The sequence below is a fragment of the Oncorhynchus clarkii genome, chromosome 32, assembly GCF_045791955.1.
Source record: "Oncorhynchus clarkii lewisi isolate Uvic-CL-2024 chromosome 32, UVic_Ocla_1.0, whole genome shotgun sequence".
Classification (NCBI taxonomy): Eukaryota; Metazoa; Chordata; class Actinopteri; order Salmoniformes; family Salmonidae; genus Oncorhynchus; species Oncorhynchus clarkii.
The window spans coordinates 31,415,568-31,433,214 of NC_092178.1; the positions used below are offsets into that span (position 1 = coordinate 31,415,568).

At 41.7% G+C, this 17,647-nt stretch overlaps 2 protein-coding genes across 5 annotated transcripts in view; both read left to right on the forward strand.

Annotated features, from left to right (window-relative positions):
- Positions 1-13,911, forward strand: part of LOC139391629 (DEP domain-containing mTOR-interacting protein-like) — a 29,397-nt gene extending 15,486 nt beyond the window's left edge. For 2 of the 3 annotated variants that reach the window (XM_071139010.1, XM_071139009.1), the window contains exons 2-5: positions 11,875-12,006; positions 12,133-12,203; positions 12,355-12,459; positions 12,640-13,911. In XM_071139010.1, coding sequence (XP_070995111.1) covers positions 11,898-12,006; positions 12,133-12,203; positions 12,355-12,459; positions 12,640-12,768 — 414 coding nt within the window. In that variant the 5' untranslated portion in view covers positions 11,875-11,897 and the 3' untranslated portion in view covers positions 12,769-13,911. Of the gene's footprint in view, positions 1-11,016; positions 11,157-11,874; positions 12,007-12,132; positions 12,204-12,354; positions 12,460-12,639 lie in introns of those variants that run through there. The other variant, XM_071139008.1, reaches the window with a different exon arrangement.
- Positions 13,912-16,686: 2,775 nt separating this feature from the next.
- LOC139391739 (collagen alpha-1(XIV) chain-like) overlaps positions 16,687-17,647 on the forward strand; it is a 98,864-nt gene continuing 97,903 nt past the window's right edge. For both annotated transcript variants that reach the window (XM_071139244.1, XM_071139243.1), the window contains exon 1: positions 16,687-16,758. The gene's annotated coding sequence lies outside the window, so the exon portion shown is untranslated. The remainder of the gene's footprint in view (positions 16,759-17,647) is intronic.

The window sequence follows — 17,647 nt, forward strand, 5'->3', positions numbered from 1 at the left end:
AGTGTTTTAGTACTATATCTCTTGACACAATGATGAAAATAATCATGGCCTCTAAACCTTCAAGCTGCATACTGGACCCTATTCCAACTAAACTACTGAAAGAGCTGCTTCCTGTGCTTGGCCCTCCTATGTTGAACATAATAAACGGCTCTCTATCCACCGGATGTGTACCAAACTCACTAAAAGTGGCAGTAATAAAGCCTCTCTTGAAAAAGCCAAACCTTGACCCAGAAAATATAAAAAACTATCGGCCTATATCGAATCTTCCATTCCTCTCAAAAATTTTAGAAAAGGCTGTTGCACAACAACTCACTGCCTTCCTGAAGACAAACAATGTATACGAAATGCTTCAGTCTGGTTTTAGACCCCATCATAGCACTGAGACGGCACTTGTGAAGGTGGTAAATGACATTTTAATGGCATCGGACTGAGGCTCTGCATCTGTCCTCGTGCTCCTAGACCTTAGTGCTGCTTTTGATACCATCGATCACCACATTCTTTTGGAGAGATTGGAAACCCAAATTGGTCTACACGGACAAGTTCTGGCCTGGTTTAGATCTTATCTGTCGGAAAGATATCAGTTTGTCTCTGTGAATGGTTTGTCCTCTGACAAATCAACTGTAAATTTCGGTGTTCCTCAAGGTTCCGTTTTAGGACCACTATTGTTTTCACTATATATTTTACCTCTTGGGGATGTTATTCGAAAACATAATGTTAACTTTCACTGCTATGCGGATGACACACAGCTGTACATTTCAATTAAACATGGTGAAGCCCCAAAATTGCCCTTGCTAGAAGAATGTGTTTCAGACATAAGGAAGTGGATGGCTGCAAACTTTCTACTTTTAAACTCGGACAAAACAGAGATGCTTGTTCTAGGTCCCAAGAAACAAAGAGATCTTCTGTTGAATCTGACAATTAATCTTAATGGTTGTACAGTCGTCTCAAATAAAACTGTGAAGGACCTCGGCGTTACTCTGGACCCTGATCTCTCTTTTGAAGAACATATCAAGACCATTTCAAGGACAGCTTTTTTCCATCTACGTAACATTGCAAAAATCAGAAACTTTCTGTCCAAAAATGATGCAGAAAAATTAATCCATGCTTTTGTCACTTCCAGGTTAGACTACTGCAATGCTCTACTTTCCGGCTACCCGGATAAAGCACTAAATAAACTTCAGTTAGTGCTAAATACGGCTGCTAGAATCCTGACTAGAACCAAAAAATTTGATCATATTACTCCAGTGCTAGCCTCTCTACACTGGCTTCCTGTCAAAGCAAGGGCTGATTTCAAGGTTTTACTGCTAACCTACAAAGCATTACATGGGCTTGCTCCTACCTATCTCTCTGATTTGGTCCTGCCGTACATACCTACACGTACGCTACGGTCACAAGACGCAGGCCTCCTAATTGTCCCTAGAATTTTTAAGCAAACAGCTGGAGGCAGGGCTTTCTCCTATAGAGCTCCATTTTTATGGAACGGTCTGCCTACCCATGTCAGAGACGCAAACTCGGTCTCAACCTTTAAGTCTCTACTGAAGACTCATCTCTTCAGTGGGTCATATGATTGAGTGTAGTCTGGCCCAGGAGTGGGAGGGTGAACGGAAAGGCTCTGGAGCAACGAACCGCCCTTGCTGTCTCTGCCTGGCCGGTTCCCCTCTTTCCACTGGGATTCTCTGCCTCTAACCCTATTACAGGGGCTGAGTCACTGGCTTTACTGGGGCTCTCTCATGCCGTCCCTGGAGGGGGTGCGTCACCTGAGTGGGTTGAGTCACTGATGTGGTCATCCTGTCTGGGTTGGCGCCCCCCCCTTGGGTTGTGCCGTGGCGGAGGTCTTTGTGGGCTATACTCAGCCTTGTCTCAGGATGGTAAGTTGGTGGTTGAAGATATCCCTCTAGTGGTGTGGGGGCTGTGCTTTGGCAAAGTGGGTGGGGTTATATCCTTCCTGTTTGGCCCTGTCCGGGGGTGTCCTCGGAGTGGGCCACAGTGTCTCCTGACCCCCCCCCCTCCTGTCTCAGCCTCCAGTATTTATGCTGCAGTAGTTTATGTGTCGGGGGGCTAGGGTCAGTTTGTTATATCTGGAGTACTTCTCCTGTCCTATTCGGTGTCCTGTGTGAATCTAAGTGTGCGTTCTCTAATTCTCTCCTTCTCTCTTTCTCTCTCTCGGAGGACCTGAGCCCTAGGACCATGCCCCAGGACTACCTGACATGATGACTCCTTGCTGTCCCCAGTCCACCTGGCTGTGCTGCTGCTCCAGTTTCAACTGACCTGAGCCCTAGGACCATGCCCCAGGAATACCTGACATGACTCCTTGCTGTCCCCAGTCCACCTGACTGTGCTGCTGCTCCAGTTTCAACTATTCTGCCTTATTATTATTCGACCATGCTGGTCATCTATGAACATTTGAACATCTTGACCATGTTTTGTTATAATCTCCACCCGGCACAGCCAGAAGAGGACTGGCCACCCCACATAGCCTGGTTCCTCTCTAGGTTTCTTCCTAGGTTTTGGCCTTTCTAGGGAGTTTTTCCTAGCCACCGTGCTTCTACACCTGCATTGCTTGCTGTTTGGGGTTTTAGGCTGGGTTTCTGTACAGCACTTTGAGATATCAGCTGATGTACGAAGGGCTATATAAATAAATTTGATTTGATTTGATTAAAACTTGAGGTGAGATAAGGGAGGTAAAGGCAAAAAAAGAACATGGTGACAAAGTAAATACAATATAGCAAGTAAAACACTGGAATGGTATATTTGCAGTGGAAGAATGTGGAAATAAAAATAATGGGGTGCAAAGGAGCAAAATAAATAAAATACAGTAGGAAAATAGGTAGTTGTTCGGGCTAAATTATAGGTGGGCTATGTACAGGTGCAGTAATCCGTGAGCTGCTCTGACAGCTGGTGCTTAAAGCTAGTGAGGGAGATAAGTGTTTCCAGTTTCAGAGTTCCAGTCATTGGCAGCAGAGAACTGGAAGGAGAGGCGGCCAAAGAAAGAATTGGTTTTGGGGGTGACCAGAGAGATATTCCTGCTGGAGCGCGTGCTACAGGTGGGTGATGCTATGGTGACCAACGAGCTGAGATAAGGGGGGACTTTACCTAGCAGGGTCTTGTAGATGACATGGAGCCAGTGGGTTTGGCAACGAGTATGAAGCTAGGGCCAGCCAACGAGAGCGTACAGGTCGCAATGGTGGGTAGTATATGGGACTTTGGTGACAAAACGGATGGCACTGTGATAGACTGCATCCAATTTGTTGAGTATGGTGTTGGAGGCTATTTTGTAAATGACATCGCCGAAGTCGAGGATTGGTAGGATGGTTCGTTTTACAAGGGTATGTTTGGCAGCATGAGTGAAGGATGCTTTGTTGCGAAATAGGAAGCCAATTTAGATTTAACTTTGGATTGGAGATGTTTGATGTGGGTCTGGAAGGAGAGTTTACAGTCTAACCAGACACCTAGGTATTTGTAGTTGTCCACGTATTCTAAGTCAGAGCCGTCTAGAGTAGTGATGTTGGACAGGCGGGCAGGTGCAGGCAGCGATCGGTTGAAGAGCATGCATTTAGTTTTACTTGTATTTAAGAGCAATTGGAGGCCACAGAAGGAGAGTCGTATGGCATTGAAGCTTGCCTGGAGGGTTGTTAACACAGTGTCCAAAGAAGGGCCAGAAGTATACAGAATGGTGTCGTCTGCGTAGAGGTGCATCAGAGACTCACCAGCAGCAAGAGCGACATCATTGATGTATACAGAGAATAGTCGGTCCAAGAACTGAACCCTGTGCCACCCACAGACTGCCAGAGGTCCGGACAGCAGACCCTCCGATTTGACACACTGAACTCTATCAGAGAAGTAGTTGGTGAACCAGGCGAGGCAATCATTTGAGAAACCAAGGCTGTCCAGTCTGCCGATGAGGATGTGGTGATTGACCGAGTCGAAAGCCTTGGCCAGATCAATGAATACAGCTGCACAGTAATGTTTCTTATCGATGGCGGTTAAGATATCGTTTAGGACCTTGAGTGTGCCAAGTAGCCAAGTGGAAAGCATGGCCAGCCGTAGAAAAATGCTTATTGAAATTCTCAATTATAGCAGATTTATCAGTGGTGACAGTGTTTCCTATCTTCAGTGCAGTGGGCAGCAGGGAGGAGAAGTTCTTATTCTCCAAGTTCTGGGACACTTTACAGTTAGTTAGTGTTGCAGGAAGCAAATTTCTGCTTGAAAAGCTAGCCTTGGCTTTTCTAACTGCCTGTGTATAATGGTTTCTAGCTTCCCTGAAATGCTGCATATCACGGGGGCTGTTCGATGCTAATGCAGAATGCCATAGGATGTTTTTGTGTTGGTTAAGGGCAGTCAGGTCTGGGGAGAACCAAGGGCTATATCTGTTCCTGGTTCTAAATTTCTTGAATGGGGCATGCTTATTTAAGATGGTTAGGAAGGCATTTAAAAAAATAACCAGGCATCCTCTACTGACGGGATGAGATCAATATCTTTCCAGGATACCCCGGCCAGGTTGATTAGAAAGGCCTGCTCGCTGAAGTGTTTCAGGGAGCGTTTGACAGTGATGAGTGGAGGTCGTTTGACCGCTGACCCATTACGGATGCAGGCAATGAGGCAGTGATCGCTGAGATCTTGGTTGAAGACAGAGGTGTATTTAGAGGGCAAGTTGGTTAGGATGATATCTATGAGGGTGCCCGTGTTTATGGCTTTGGGGAGGTACCTGGTAGGTTCATTGATCATTTGTGTGAGATTGAGGGCATCAAGCTTAGATTGTAGGTTTGCTGGGGTGTTAAGCATGTTCCAGTTTAGGTCGCCTAGCAGCACGAGCTCTGAAGATAGATGGGGGCAGAGGGTGGTCTATAGCAGACGGCAACAGTGAGAGACTTGTTTTTAGAGAGGTGGATTTTTAAAAGTAGAAGTTCAAATTGTTTGGGTACAGACCTGGATAGTAGGACAGAACTCTTCAGGCTAACACCGCCCCCTTTGGCAGTTCTATATTGTCTGAAAATGTTGTAATTAGGGATGAAAATGTCAGAATTTTGTGGTCTTCCTAAGCCAGGATTCAGAAACAGCTAGAACATCCGGGTTGGCAGAGTGTGCTAAAGCAGTGAATAAAACAAACTTAGGGAAGAGGCTTCTAATGTTAACATGCATGAAACCAAGGCTATTACAGTTACAGAAGTCCTGGGGAATAGGAGTGGAGCTAGGCACTGCAGGACCTGGATTCACCTCTACATCACCAGAGGAAAAGAGGAGGAGTAGGATAAGAGTACGGCTAAAAGCAATGAGAATTGGTCGCCTAGAACGTCTGGAACAGAGCGTAAAAGGAGGTTTCTGGGGGCAATAAAATAGCTTCAAGGTATAATGTACAGACAAAGGTATGATAGGTTGTGAATACAGTGGAGGTAAACCTAGGTATTGAGTGATGAGATATTATCTCTAGAAACATCATTGAAACCAGGAGATGTCACCGCATGTGTGGGTGGTGGAACTAATAGGTTGGATAAGGTATAGTGGGCAGGACTAGAGGCTCTACAGTGAAATAAGCCAATAAACACTAACCAGAACAGCAATGGACAAGGCATATTGACATTAAGGAGAGGCATGCCTAGTCGAGTGATCAAAAGGGTCCAGTGAGTAGTGAGGTTGGTTGGGGTCACAGCGATTCAGACAGCTAGCCGGGCCATCGGTAGCAAGCTAGCATAGGATGGAGGTCTGTTTTTAGCCACCTCATGCGTTTCCGTCGGTAGGATTAGTGTGGTTCCGTGTGGTAGAGGGGATCAATCCAATTCACAAAAAAAAAAAAGAGGCCCAAGAAGAAAAAAATTAAGTAATTGTCCGATAGGTGTATTCAGATATCGGCTGCTATCGGCTGCTAAGACAACTAACGATTAGCGGACCGCAGATGTGCGTTCAGGTAACGTCGTGATGGAGGAGCCAGCTGCATAATAACATCCGTAGTCCAGTTGTGAAGGCCCGGTGGGGCTCCGCGTTGGCAGTAAAACAGGTCCGGATAGGTGATTGTAACCCAGGAGTGACTGATGGAACACTTCAGCTGGCTAGCTCCAGAATAATTGATGTTTGCTCCGGAATCGGAACACGGATAGCAGCTAACTAGCTGCGAGATCCAGATATAAATGTCCAGAGCTTGCGGTTGAAATCCGGGGACATGGAGAGAAAAATAGTCCGGTAAGTTCCGGTCCGAGCTGCGCCGCACAAAACTGGCGATAGATTTAAGCTAAAGGATAGCTGATGACCAAACCGTGGTTAGCGGAATAGTAATGATTAGCCAGTAAAGAAACTAACTAGCTTCTGGCTAGCTTCTGTGGAGGATTACAGATGAGGTAAATAATACTTTTTCTTTTTTATATAAATTGGTGAGACGGGTTGCAGGAGAGTGTTTTGAAGATGAGTTTATGGAAAATAAAAAAAATATATAAAAAGGTATGGGAAGAAAGTTATAAATATATATACAGGAAACAAGGACAAAAGACATCTGACTGCTATGCCATCAAATGGACAATGACCCCAAGCATACTTCCAAAGGTGTGGCAAAATGGCTTAAAGACAACAAAGTATTGGAGTGGCCATCACAAAGCCCTGGCCTCAATCCCATAGAAAATGTGTGGGCAGATCTGAAAAAGTGTGCAATCAAGGAGGCCTACAAACCTGACTCATTTACACCAGCTCTGTCATGAGGAATGGGCCAAAATTCACCCAATGTCACAAACGTCTTAAGAAGCGGACCAAAATGCAGCATGGTATGTGTTCATGATGATATTTTAATTAAAGAAAGCACTGAACACAAACCAAGAAACGAAAAACCGACCGTGAAGCTATATACCAAAATGTGCTAACACAAGCAACTAACATAGACAATCACCCACAATGACAAAACAGGCTACCTAAATATGGTTCCCAATCAGAGACAACGACTAACACCTGCCTCTGATTGAGAACCATATCAGGCCAAACACAGAAACAGACAAGCTAGACATACAACATAGAATGCCCACTCAGGTCACACCCTGACCAAATAAAACATAGAAACATACAAAGCAAACTATGGTCAGGGCGTGACACCCAACGTATTGTGGGAAGCTTGTGGAAGTCTACCCGAAACAATTTAGTTAAACAATTTAAAGGCAATGCTACCAAATTCTAATTAAGTGTATGTAAACTTCTGACCCACTGGAATGTGATGAAAGAAATAAAAGCTTAAATAAATTATTCTCTGTACTATTATTTTGACATTTCACATTCTTAAGATAAAGTGGTGATCCTAATTGACCTAAGACAGGGAATTTTTACTAGGATTAAATGTCAGGAATTGTGAAAAACTGAGTTTAAATGTATTTGGCTAAGGTGTATGTAAACTTCTGATTTCAACTGTATCATCAATTTTTAAGTAAAAAAATGTAGGAACTGCAAATTGCCGTTTTAAACAAATTTGCACTTTGGTGCTGTAGCGTCGACAGCTTGATTAAAAATAGGTATTTTTGAAACTAATTTACCAAGTCAAATCTGACATTGATTTGAATTTAAAGAAAAATACAGTATGATCTACTACCATCTGCATTGGGACTCTTGAACTCCTCATGCTGAAACCTACTGTCTCTGCTGGTGAATAGTGGTACTGTCGTAATTTCTACTTCTGTGTAACCTACGGTTGGTCGGTCATATGCTCTTTGTTACAGCACTGTTGCTGTACGACTACAAATATACGTCTGGCTGGATCAGGACTGCTTGTTATTTAACTTGTCCATTGTTAGAAACAAATTTAGATGTCCTCAATAATCATGATCAACAAAATGGTTGTGGTTTGGTAGTCACTGTTAGTCTGTCTATGGCCAGTAGATGGCAATGTTATCTATAATACATGTCCATTTTAGTAATTTATCAGACACTTATCCAGAGAAACTTACTTGTGTGCATACATTTTTCTACTGGTCCCCCATGGGAATCAAACCCACAACCCTGGCATTGCAAGTACCATGCTCTACCAAGTGAGCCACATGGGGCTAATACAAAAAGCACCGTAACAGTGGTCACCAACCCTGGTATTGTTAACACTTTTGCTCAAGCCCCGCACTGCAACACTACATCCAGCTGACCAACCATTGTCTCTTGGAAAGTGTCTCATTCCTTCAACCATCTGTCAACTGACTTTAAATGGCAAATGTTTAAAAAAAGGACTGAAATGACACTGTGTGCCTGCTATTGCTATCATGTGGGCCTATAGCAAGGGTGGACTCTGTTACACATGATACAAAGCAAGGACAAATTAAACTACATTTGTGGTTCAAATGTATTACATGTGCTGATAAACAGTCGTGGTAATACTATCATGTTGACTGTACTGTCATCTTGCAATTCTCTAAACTTAGCTTATCGTCTATATTTTTGTCACTGTTCAGTGCAGGCTTTTATGGTCATCTTGACATGCGGTGACATGCCTTGAAGGTCGTTAGTCCACATACAGTATAGTACATACTTTACAGCTTACTGCACTTTATATAACAGTGGCCTTATGTGACTCACACACTACCTTTTCTGGTATTCCGGAGGCATCTATCTTTGAACAGAGCCTAACTGTTAGTATTAGTAGTATAATATCCAGGAATATGCTGTTATTTTATTTGTAGACGTATGGGAAAGAGCTTTGCGCTACATGTGGGTTTTATTGAATTGAGCCCTAAGTCTACAGATGTAGGAGCTTAATTTGTGCTAGTTTGTTACAGAAGGAAAATAATCCTGCAGCAACAAGAAATGTCAATCATTATGTGGATTATAATTCATGGACAGGTTTTTGTAGGGGTTGATGCATTTTTCATTAGGACAAATCAAGTCTGACATTTTAAAGTGGAAATTGCAAACTTTAGAAGCTTTTTGAAATCTTGAATAGCCTACAAGTTTGCATTTCCTACTGAGGCAACAGAATAGTGATCAAATGACGATCGTACATCTGTATGTAAGATAAGGCCTATATAAAGTTATTGAGCTGTATGTTTTCTAAATACCAGAGGCAGTGTGTCATCCATATCAGACTTTATCGGCCTATTGATCATGACTCATCTCTAAACAGTGGGGTGCCAGGACAACAACCTCTCCCTCAATGTGAGCAAGACAAAGGAGCTGATTGTGTTCTATAGGAAAGGAGGGCCGAATAGGCCCCCATTAACATTGACGGGGCTGAAGTGGAGCTGATTGAGAGTTTCAAGTTCCTTGGTGTCCACATCACCAACGAACTACCATGGTCCAAACACACCAAGACAGTTGTGAAGAGGGCACGACAACACCTTTTCCCCTTCGGGAGACTGAAAATATTTGGTATAGGTCCCCAGATCCTCAACAAGTTCTACAGCTGCACCATCAAGAGCAGGCCTGGGCAATTCCAGTCATTGGGGGCTTGATTGGTGTCATACTTTTCCCCCATCCCTAGCAAACACACCTGCTTTAAACTAATAGAATTTTAACTGAAGATCATGGTTAGTTGATTATTGGAATCAGGTGTGTTAGCTGGGGCTGGGGCAAAAGTGTGACACCAATCAGGCCCCCGAGGATTGGAGTTGCCCAGGCCTGATCAAGAGCATCCTGACCGGTTGCATCACCGCCTGGTATGGCAACTGCTCGGCATCTGACCGTAAAGCGCTACAGAGGGTAGTGCGTACGACCCAGTACATCACTGGGGCCAATCTTCCTGACATCCAGGACCTATATACTAGGCGATGTCAGAGGAAGGCCCAAAAAATGGTCAAAGACTCCAGTCACCCAAGTCATAGACTGTTCTCTCTGCTACCGCACGGCAAGCGGTACCGGAGCGCCAAGACCAAAAAGGCTCCTTAACAGCTTCTACCCCCAAACCATAAGACTGCTGAACAATTACTCAAATGACCCCCCCCCCCTTTGTTTTTACACTGTTGTTACTCACTGTTTATTATCTATGCATAGTCACTTTACAGATTAACCTGTACCCACTTGGTATATAGCCTCGTTATTTTGATGTCATTTTATTCTGTTACTTTTTGATTTGATATTTAAAAAACAATTTTTTTGTTAATTTAATAAATATTTTCTTAACTCTATTTCTTGAACTGCATTGTTGGTTAAGGGCTTGCAAGTAAGCATGTTGTATTCGGCGCATGTGACAAATGACATTTGATTTGATGTATGTCTCTACCGTTTAGCAATGTGAGAGGAAAGAGACATTGCTATTGCAGGATAGAGGTCATTAATGTTATACTACGGATTAGGGTGCACTCAGTGTTGGTGTGTGGTCAATGATCATCTTGGTTTGATGATCATCTTGGTTTGTCATTGAATTATACAAGAAACTTTCTCTTGGATATAGTTCACATAATCCAGGACAGTGATAGTAAACTATACAGCAAAATCACTGTATCATACTGTTTTAAAAGGGGTTGAACAGGTTCATTGACCTCAATGACAGCCAGCAAACTCATGGACACTTTTGTTTCTAGAAACAAGTATGTTTGATCCTATTATGTTCTATTTGCTACTGCTCTTATATTTCTGATAGCTTCTTTGTTTTCAAATGACCAATGCTATTATATAGGCCTCTTATATAATTGGGTAAATACGTTGAATATCATGCTGACAACGGCTAGGAATGTTCTTGATTTATCTCACAGAATGCCACTATCACTAGGCCATTATCAGCAGTTTGTTTGTCTATATGTCATTGTGGATGTTGTTGTTGTTGATAAGGTTGAACCTTCCTGCTGTCCACGTCTCTCATCCATATACCATGACAGAGAATGTGTGTGTTTATGTGTGCGTATGTGTAACAGAGAATGTCCAGTCATTCCACTCCATCTTGCCTGACCACAGTGACCAGTGGAAAACTCCACTGTGTCTGTCCCTACCTCCATTAGAGCATTAGTGATCCCAATGCCTTTCTCAGCTCTTATCTCCTACCCTGGGATAGCCTGGCAACAAGGCATCCCTCAACTCCTCCCTCCCTCTCCCTCCCTCCCAGCAAGCCTAGACTGTTTACTCTTTCTGGGGGTTAACATTTAACATTTACACCGGAGCACCATAGCTGACTGCAGCATCAGAAATATTAGACAGCAACTTTCCAAGTTACTTGGCACTTTGGCTGGCAAACCTTTGAAGTGAATTTAATTTTATTATGGGACCTCGGACAGCTGGTAAGGGCTACTTTTATTATGTGAGGCAAAAAAAAAAAAGTGTTGATTTTAGGTATATTGAATTTGTCCACAAGTAAATGTGGAACTGTTTTCACTTGTACTTGGGCTCTACTAAGTATTTTTAAATGATCACATTTATTTGTTATTTTGGAGAGATTGAGAACAATTTTATTGATGACAAATGATAGATTATATTAAACTATAAATTAGAAGAGATGCAGAACATAGATGAAAGCATTATTGCATTGAGTTTGACGGGGGGTGAATTCTACCTTTACTTTATGTGCCATCATAATGGTATGCTGGTGATTGTTATGTAGCTAACTGCAGTATCCATAGCTACATGGATAGGCTGGTACATAAATATTAGCTTGTCAGGAAGTGTTATTGTGATATCAATCAGGTCAGGGAGTGTTGATACAGCACATTGTGTGGCTATATTTGATTAACAGCAGACGCTTAGTTCTTTCAAAACACTCAGATATGAAATGGGAGGCAGGGGGGGGGGTGTGGTGTGTGTTTGATGTGTTCTACTATAGATACTACAGCACAGTAAACAGTTCTGAATGTGTGTATGAAATTTCAGAATGAATAACATGGCTTCCTTTCGTTATTAGTGCTTTTTCCTCTCAGTACACTTTGTCAATCACTCTCAATTATGCAACATGTATATGTTCTCTCTGTGCGATATCTCTATATATTCTTCTTCTCCTCTCAGTCACTCCATCCAAGGAAAGAAAGATGGTGTCTGGGGCGCATGATAACAGTCTTAGTAGTGGCAACAGTGGGTATTATAACAGAGGCCCCACGCTTACCCCTACCTCACCTGTGCTGTCAAACCCCAAATCAGGTAAGAGTCTCTTTGGTCTTCATCTAAAGCTCTATCACGTCCTATCTACTGTACAGATTCAATATAAACACCACTGTTCATGATTACACTGAGAACCTGCTGATTAAGTGTTTGTTCCATTGACAGTGCTGAAGAGACAAGTGAGTCCAGAGGAGCTGCAGAGACCAGGAGGCCCATACATAAAGAGGACATTTACAGTACGTTACCACAGTGTTATCTCTTATTCATGCCAAAAGCATGAAACTCAACCAAATATCATTCAAATCCATAACCTTTTTCATGAGTACATTATATTTGTGATTTTACTGACTATTTTCTTTTTAAGTAATCTGATCAATCTATCTCCAGATTGTGGGTGATGCGGTGGGCTGGGGATTTGTGGTCAGGGGGAGTAGGCCATGTCACATCCAGGCAGTGGACCCCAGTGGGCCTGCAGCAGCAGTAGGAGTGAAGGTGAGTACCATGGCATTGTGGGACATGTAGTGTAAAGAGCAGCTCCAGTGCCTCCAGGTTGATAGCTTTGTCAAATCAATATTGTTAGATGGGTACGCAATAAACGTCTTCCTCTGCTATATGCAGCTCTCATAAATTATATTCAGTACGTACAATATTTGACCAAAGTCTGTTTTCCAGGTGCGCCAGTTTGTGGTCTCTGTCAATGGTCTGAACGTCCTGTCTCTGGACTACAAGATGGTCAGAAACCTCATCCTCACTGGAAAACGAACCGTGGTCATGGAGATTATGGAGGAGTCTGATTGTTGAGGATGAGGTTGTATTGTATTCGGTTACAGTCAATTTAAGGTCTCAGTCACCCATTGGCTCTTGGCGCTGGAAACGTAGAGTAAGAATGTGGACTGTATTGGCCCAAATAAATCCATAGAAACCTTATGACCTTGATATGGAGCCAAATGGACTTAGCTACATCATCGACCTGAGACGAGGGTCACAGAAACAGCGACCCCACAGAAACCTGATGGGCCCCACTGTGAAGACGTGTGTTTACATCATCAGTCCAAGACTGACCAGTGTTCCGTGGTTAACATGGTTCCAGCTTGTGCTTTTGTTCTCTTGAGGCGGTTTAGACTTTTGACCTGTTCGCCTACTCATTGCCTACTCATCCCCTGCTGTTTGCTTTTCCATCCACTCCCTCCTATGCTCCAATAGAGGGTTCCTTCCTAGAAAGACTAGTATTTAGGGTGTTGTTGATAAGTGATGTGGCACATATTGTAAACAACTCCATGCTTTCTGACATGGCAGAGGTGTTTTTAAATATAAGTTGTTTTGTTGAATTAGCTTGGCATTTTGCTTTGAATATGTTTGGCATTGAATTCTTAAGTTTGGTAGCAGGAGCAATTTAAACATTCTACTTATATTGGCCTGGAAATAGCACAATACTGTCAAACTGCAGACCACATACTGCCTAGCTGCATAAAAAGGCTTGAATGTCATCTCGGTTTCTCAAATCAAATTAAAACAAATCTGATTCCATTGCAATGTTTTTGGAAATCCACAATACTGACAAAAGTTCAAATAATCAGTCAGTAGTAGCCTATCAATATGTTAATCCTTCTTTTTTTTAAAACAACAAATGAATGTATTATGTCAAAGTGAAATAGATAGGTTATAGCAGTGATATTGTGCATTTTGTAGAATACTTCAAGTGTAATGCATGATCACATGGTCCAACATAAGGTATGAAGGACCAAAAGCACTAAAGGATGTGTACTTGTATATAGCCATACACTGTAGCCGGACCCTATACATTTGCTATGATCAACTGATCTTTAGAGGGTATTAGTGCAGGCAGGCCAGCAAGGAGTATCTACATTTGTGTTAGTGTTTGATTAGTGTGTAAATATTTCAATTAGCCAATGAATTAATACAATAAAGTAATTCAATTCAAAATATTAGCAAATGTGTATTTCAATGTATCAATGTTTATGATATGATTCATCACTTGCAAATAATACATTTTATAATCTTAAAAAAAAAAGGAATCACATCAAATGAAGCAAATTATTTTAGCTACATCAAGATTATGGCTAGAATTTTTACTCTGTTTCAATCTAATGGCAATAAAGTAACAGCATGTATTGAACCATGACAGGTACTTTAAACTGCAATAAAATAAGAAATGACCTTGAAGATCAAGATCGACAGGATCACATTGGCATTCATAGATTAAGTGGACATAATATCTGGTCAAGGAGAGCATGGTGCTATAATATCATAGATTACATAATGAACTATAATATAAGGAACAACATTCAACAACGTAAACAGAGCCATAGATTATACATGACTCTGACCACCAGGTGGCAGTATGTACCACATATACAACTCATATTCGCAAATTGGATCTCATTGAATGAATATCCAAATCTCTTTAACAGGCTTTTTCAGTACTTTAATATGTTTTTTTGTTTTGTCATCATGTTTGTTTGATGTCACCTGCCACAACAATATTACAATCAATCGATCACATTTATTTATAAAGCCCTTTTTACATCAGCTTATGTCACAAAGAGCTTATACAGAAACCCAGGCTAAAACCCAAAAGAGTAAACAATGCAGATGTAGAAGCAAGGTGGCTAGAAAAAAACTCTCTAGAAAGGCAGGAACCTAGGAAGATACCTAGAGGGGAACCAGCTTCTGAGGGGTGAGGGGTGGCCAGTCCTCTTCTGGCTGTGCCCAGTGGAGATTATAAGAGTGCATGGCCAATAACAAACTACAAGCTATTTCCCTGCATTATAGATTGTTTCCCCACATTATTATTAGGGCTGCTATCACTACAGAGTAATAGAGGGATACAAACATATCCAGCTTCGCGCCAGTTAGTGTAGGAAATGTAGGTTAAGATATCTCTCTTGAGGGCATTACAGGGGCTAAGGGCTCAAGGGTTTAAGTGCAGTAGCATAGCATGCTCTTTAGATGGGTCAGGGCATGTGTCAAGGGCAGAAATAGTGAGCTATTTCAAACTCCATCTAGTGGGGGGATTATTATAAATATTATTCTTTATCACCTATGTCATGACCATGACCTTGCTGTCATGACTATACCTAAAACATGGCGTTCCTAACTACCCCTCTGTGTTTATAGAGAAACATTTGACATTGGGCCAACTGGGAAAGGTGCGTAGCCTAAGACTGCATGGGGTTACCCATGCTAACTGTACTGCATTCAGTCATCCTTAAGTCAATGACGTGTTAACTGTCCATTGATGAATGAGCAGTAGTTTGATGTGAGATGGTCTAATCAAAACAGCTATCCCGAAGTTACTCAAATAAGTAAAAAATAATAATAATAATTCAACAGCAAAAACAGCCCTTGCTGTTGAAAAATATATATATTTTTAACTTATTTGAGAAACTTCGGGATAGCTGTTTTGATTAGACCATCTCACATCAAACTACTGCTCATTCATCAATGGACAGTGTGTTTGGAACCATTTAATAAAAAAATGAATTGTGTGAAACATTAAACTTGATTGGATATTCATAAAAAAATGTTTAGGCTGCACTGGAGTGCCATCCTACTCATAACACCAATGTGGCAAATTCGGGGGTAACCTGCCAGGGACTCTGACCATCAGTTCAACACCTTAACCATTATTCCAATAGGTCCAAACCTCCTGAAGCAGTTGCTAGGTTGTACTAAGGTTGCTGCTATATGTTCTAAGTTAATAGTATCTTAACTTGGGTGCGTGCTAAATGGATCCTTGGGACGCCCCTACTCCATTGAAGTTGACATTTAAAAAGGTTAAGGTTAGGGCTAGGTAAGGGTTATGGTTATGGTTAAGATTAGGGCAGGGGTTAAGGTTAGGGTTTTCAGGTAGGGATGTCCCAAGGTTCCTGGATTCCACTGGGCTTACTTCCACAGGCATTAACACATTTGATGTGGTCAAGAAAGGTATTTTTTAACAAAGTTACTTTCCAGAAATAATTTTAGCCCTTACCCAACCAATCAAATAAAACGTACCCTGATGGTACATATTTTGGTTACAGAAGTATAAGATTGATAGACACTTTCATACATGTCCCATTTCATATTTAGCCAAGAACAACTTGCATCATGCACCCTGATGATATGACAGCCAGATAGATGGAATGCAAACAAATAATAGATATTATAAATTGAAACCTAAAATTGTTGACATATTCAGATTTTGAGAGGACTAGGCTACTCGGAAACCACTCATGTAGCAGGTTCACAGGTAAATATTGTTGTTATAGGCCTACGTAACAACACGAATGTATGTGTGTGTATGTAATATAATAATAATATGCATTATGCCAAGATGCCATATGGCTGGCTGATTAAGCTACCTAAATGTTTCAACCAAATCAGTACATTCTCCCCTAAGAGGAACGAACAATTGCACGCGCTCGTGCTGACCAGAAGCGCGCGAAAAATACATACCTGAAAAAAAGCTCGCAGACGAATGTTAAAAACAGATAGTCTGCCCCGCGGGCGGTCAGACATTTATTTATCTGCCTCTATCGAGATTTAACGAGGTGAAGGGATGGGTGAATGATTGGCGCAAGGGATGGGTGAATGAATAGCTCAGGGGATGGGTGAATGAAAAGCTCAAGGGATGGGTGAACGAATAGCAACGCGGGATACACCCACTTTCGCAAATCTGACACTGAAGAAGCGCGAGCTGAAGATAGTTTGCCAACAGCCGGCGAAGGAAGACACGCATGAAGGGTCCATTTGGAGCAATACTACCTGTAAACAAATGTTTTGAAAAAGGTATGATATATTTTCTTTCGTTTGGGATAAAGTAAGTGTTTTATGTCTACACATTCAAAGTAGAAGTGGTAGGAAGTGGAACGTCACCTGTCAGTGGTGGTCGTGGGGGCGCGTTTGACAATTTATGCAAATTTGGTTTTGTCAATTTACTTTATCTGTTGTATATCGTCGATACTGTTTGTTTATCTCATTTATAATTAAAATATAACGTACAGTCGTTTTCAATGTTTTCCTAAATCTGTAGGCCTACACGAACCATTATCGAGGATAGTTGACTACTACTGTGCTTTGCCTGTAGGTTACTCCTGCAATTTCTCAAAATGCAACGATTAGAATGCTATTTATTAGCCGAGGAGAATGATTAGGCATGGCGAATTGACGTGCTCTTTGAAATGTCAGCTAGCCTAATGATGAAGTATTCCTGTTGAAATGTTTGCATAAGTTTGAGTTAAAGGTGAAGGTGTGACATCATCTTTTTTTTTTTACACCCTCATAAAAATAAAAAAAAATACTAATTCATTTTGCATACTTGCATGCATTTTATTCCTGCCACGGTACTCTGCAGGATCATGCCACGTTTCAAAGATCATTTGAACGGTTTATGGGTGTCAGTATGGTTATGTCAAAGTTTAAATGCTTTGATGAGTTCTTTGTTTCCAAAGTTATTTGAAATTTAAATGGGAATGCACTTTTGTATCTACATTCTTTGAAGTTTATTAATAATATTTATTGTATTGCTCTATAACTTATAGGGATGTGCATCTTTCCCTTTCAAGATGATTCATCCATGTGTTTGATGTATTTGATACCATTCCACCTACTCCGCTCCAGCCATTACCACGAGCCCGACCTCCCCAAAAATGGTGCCACCAACCTCCTCCGTGCTAGA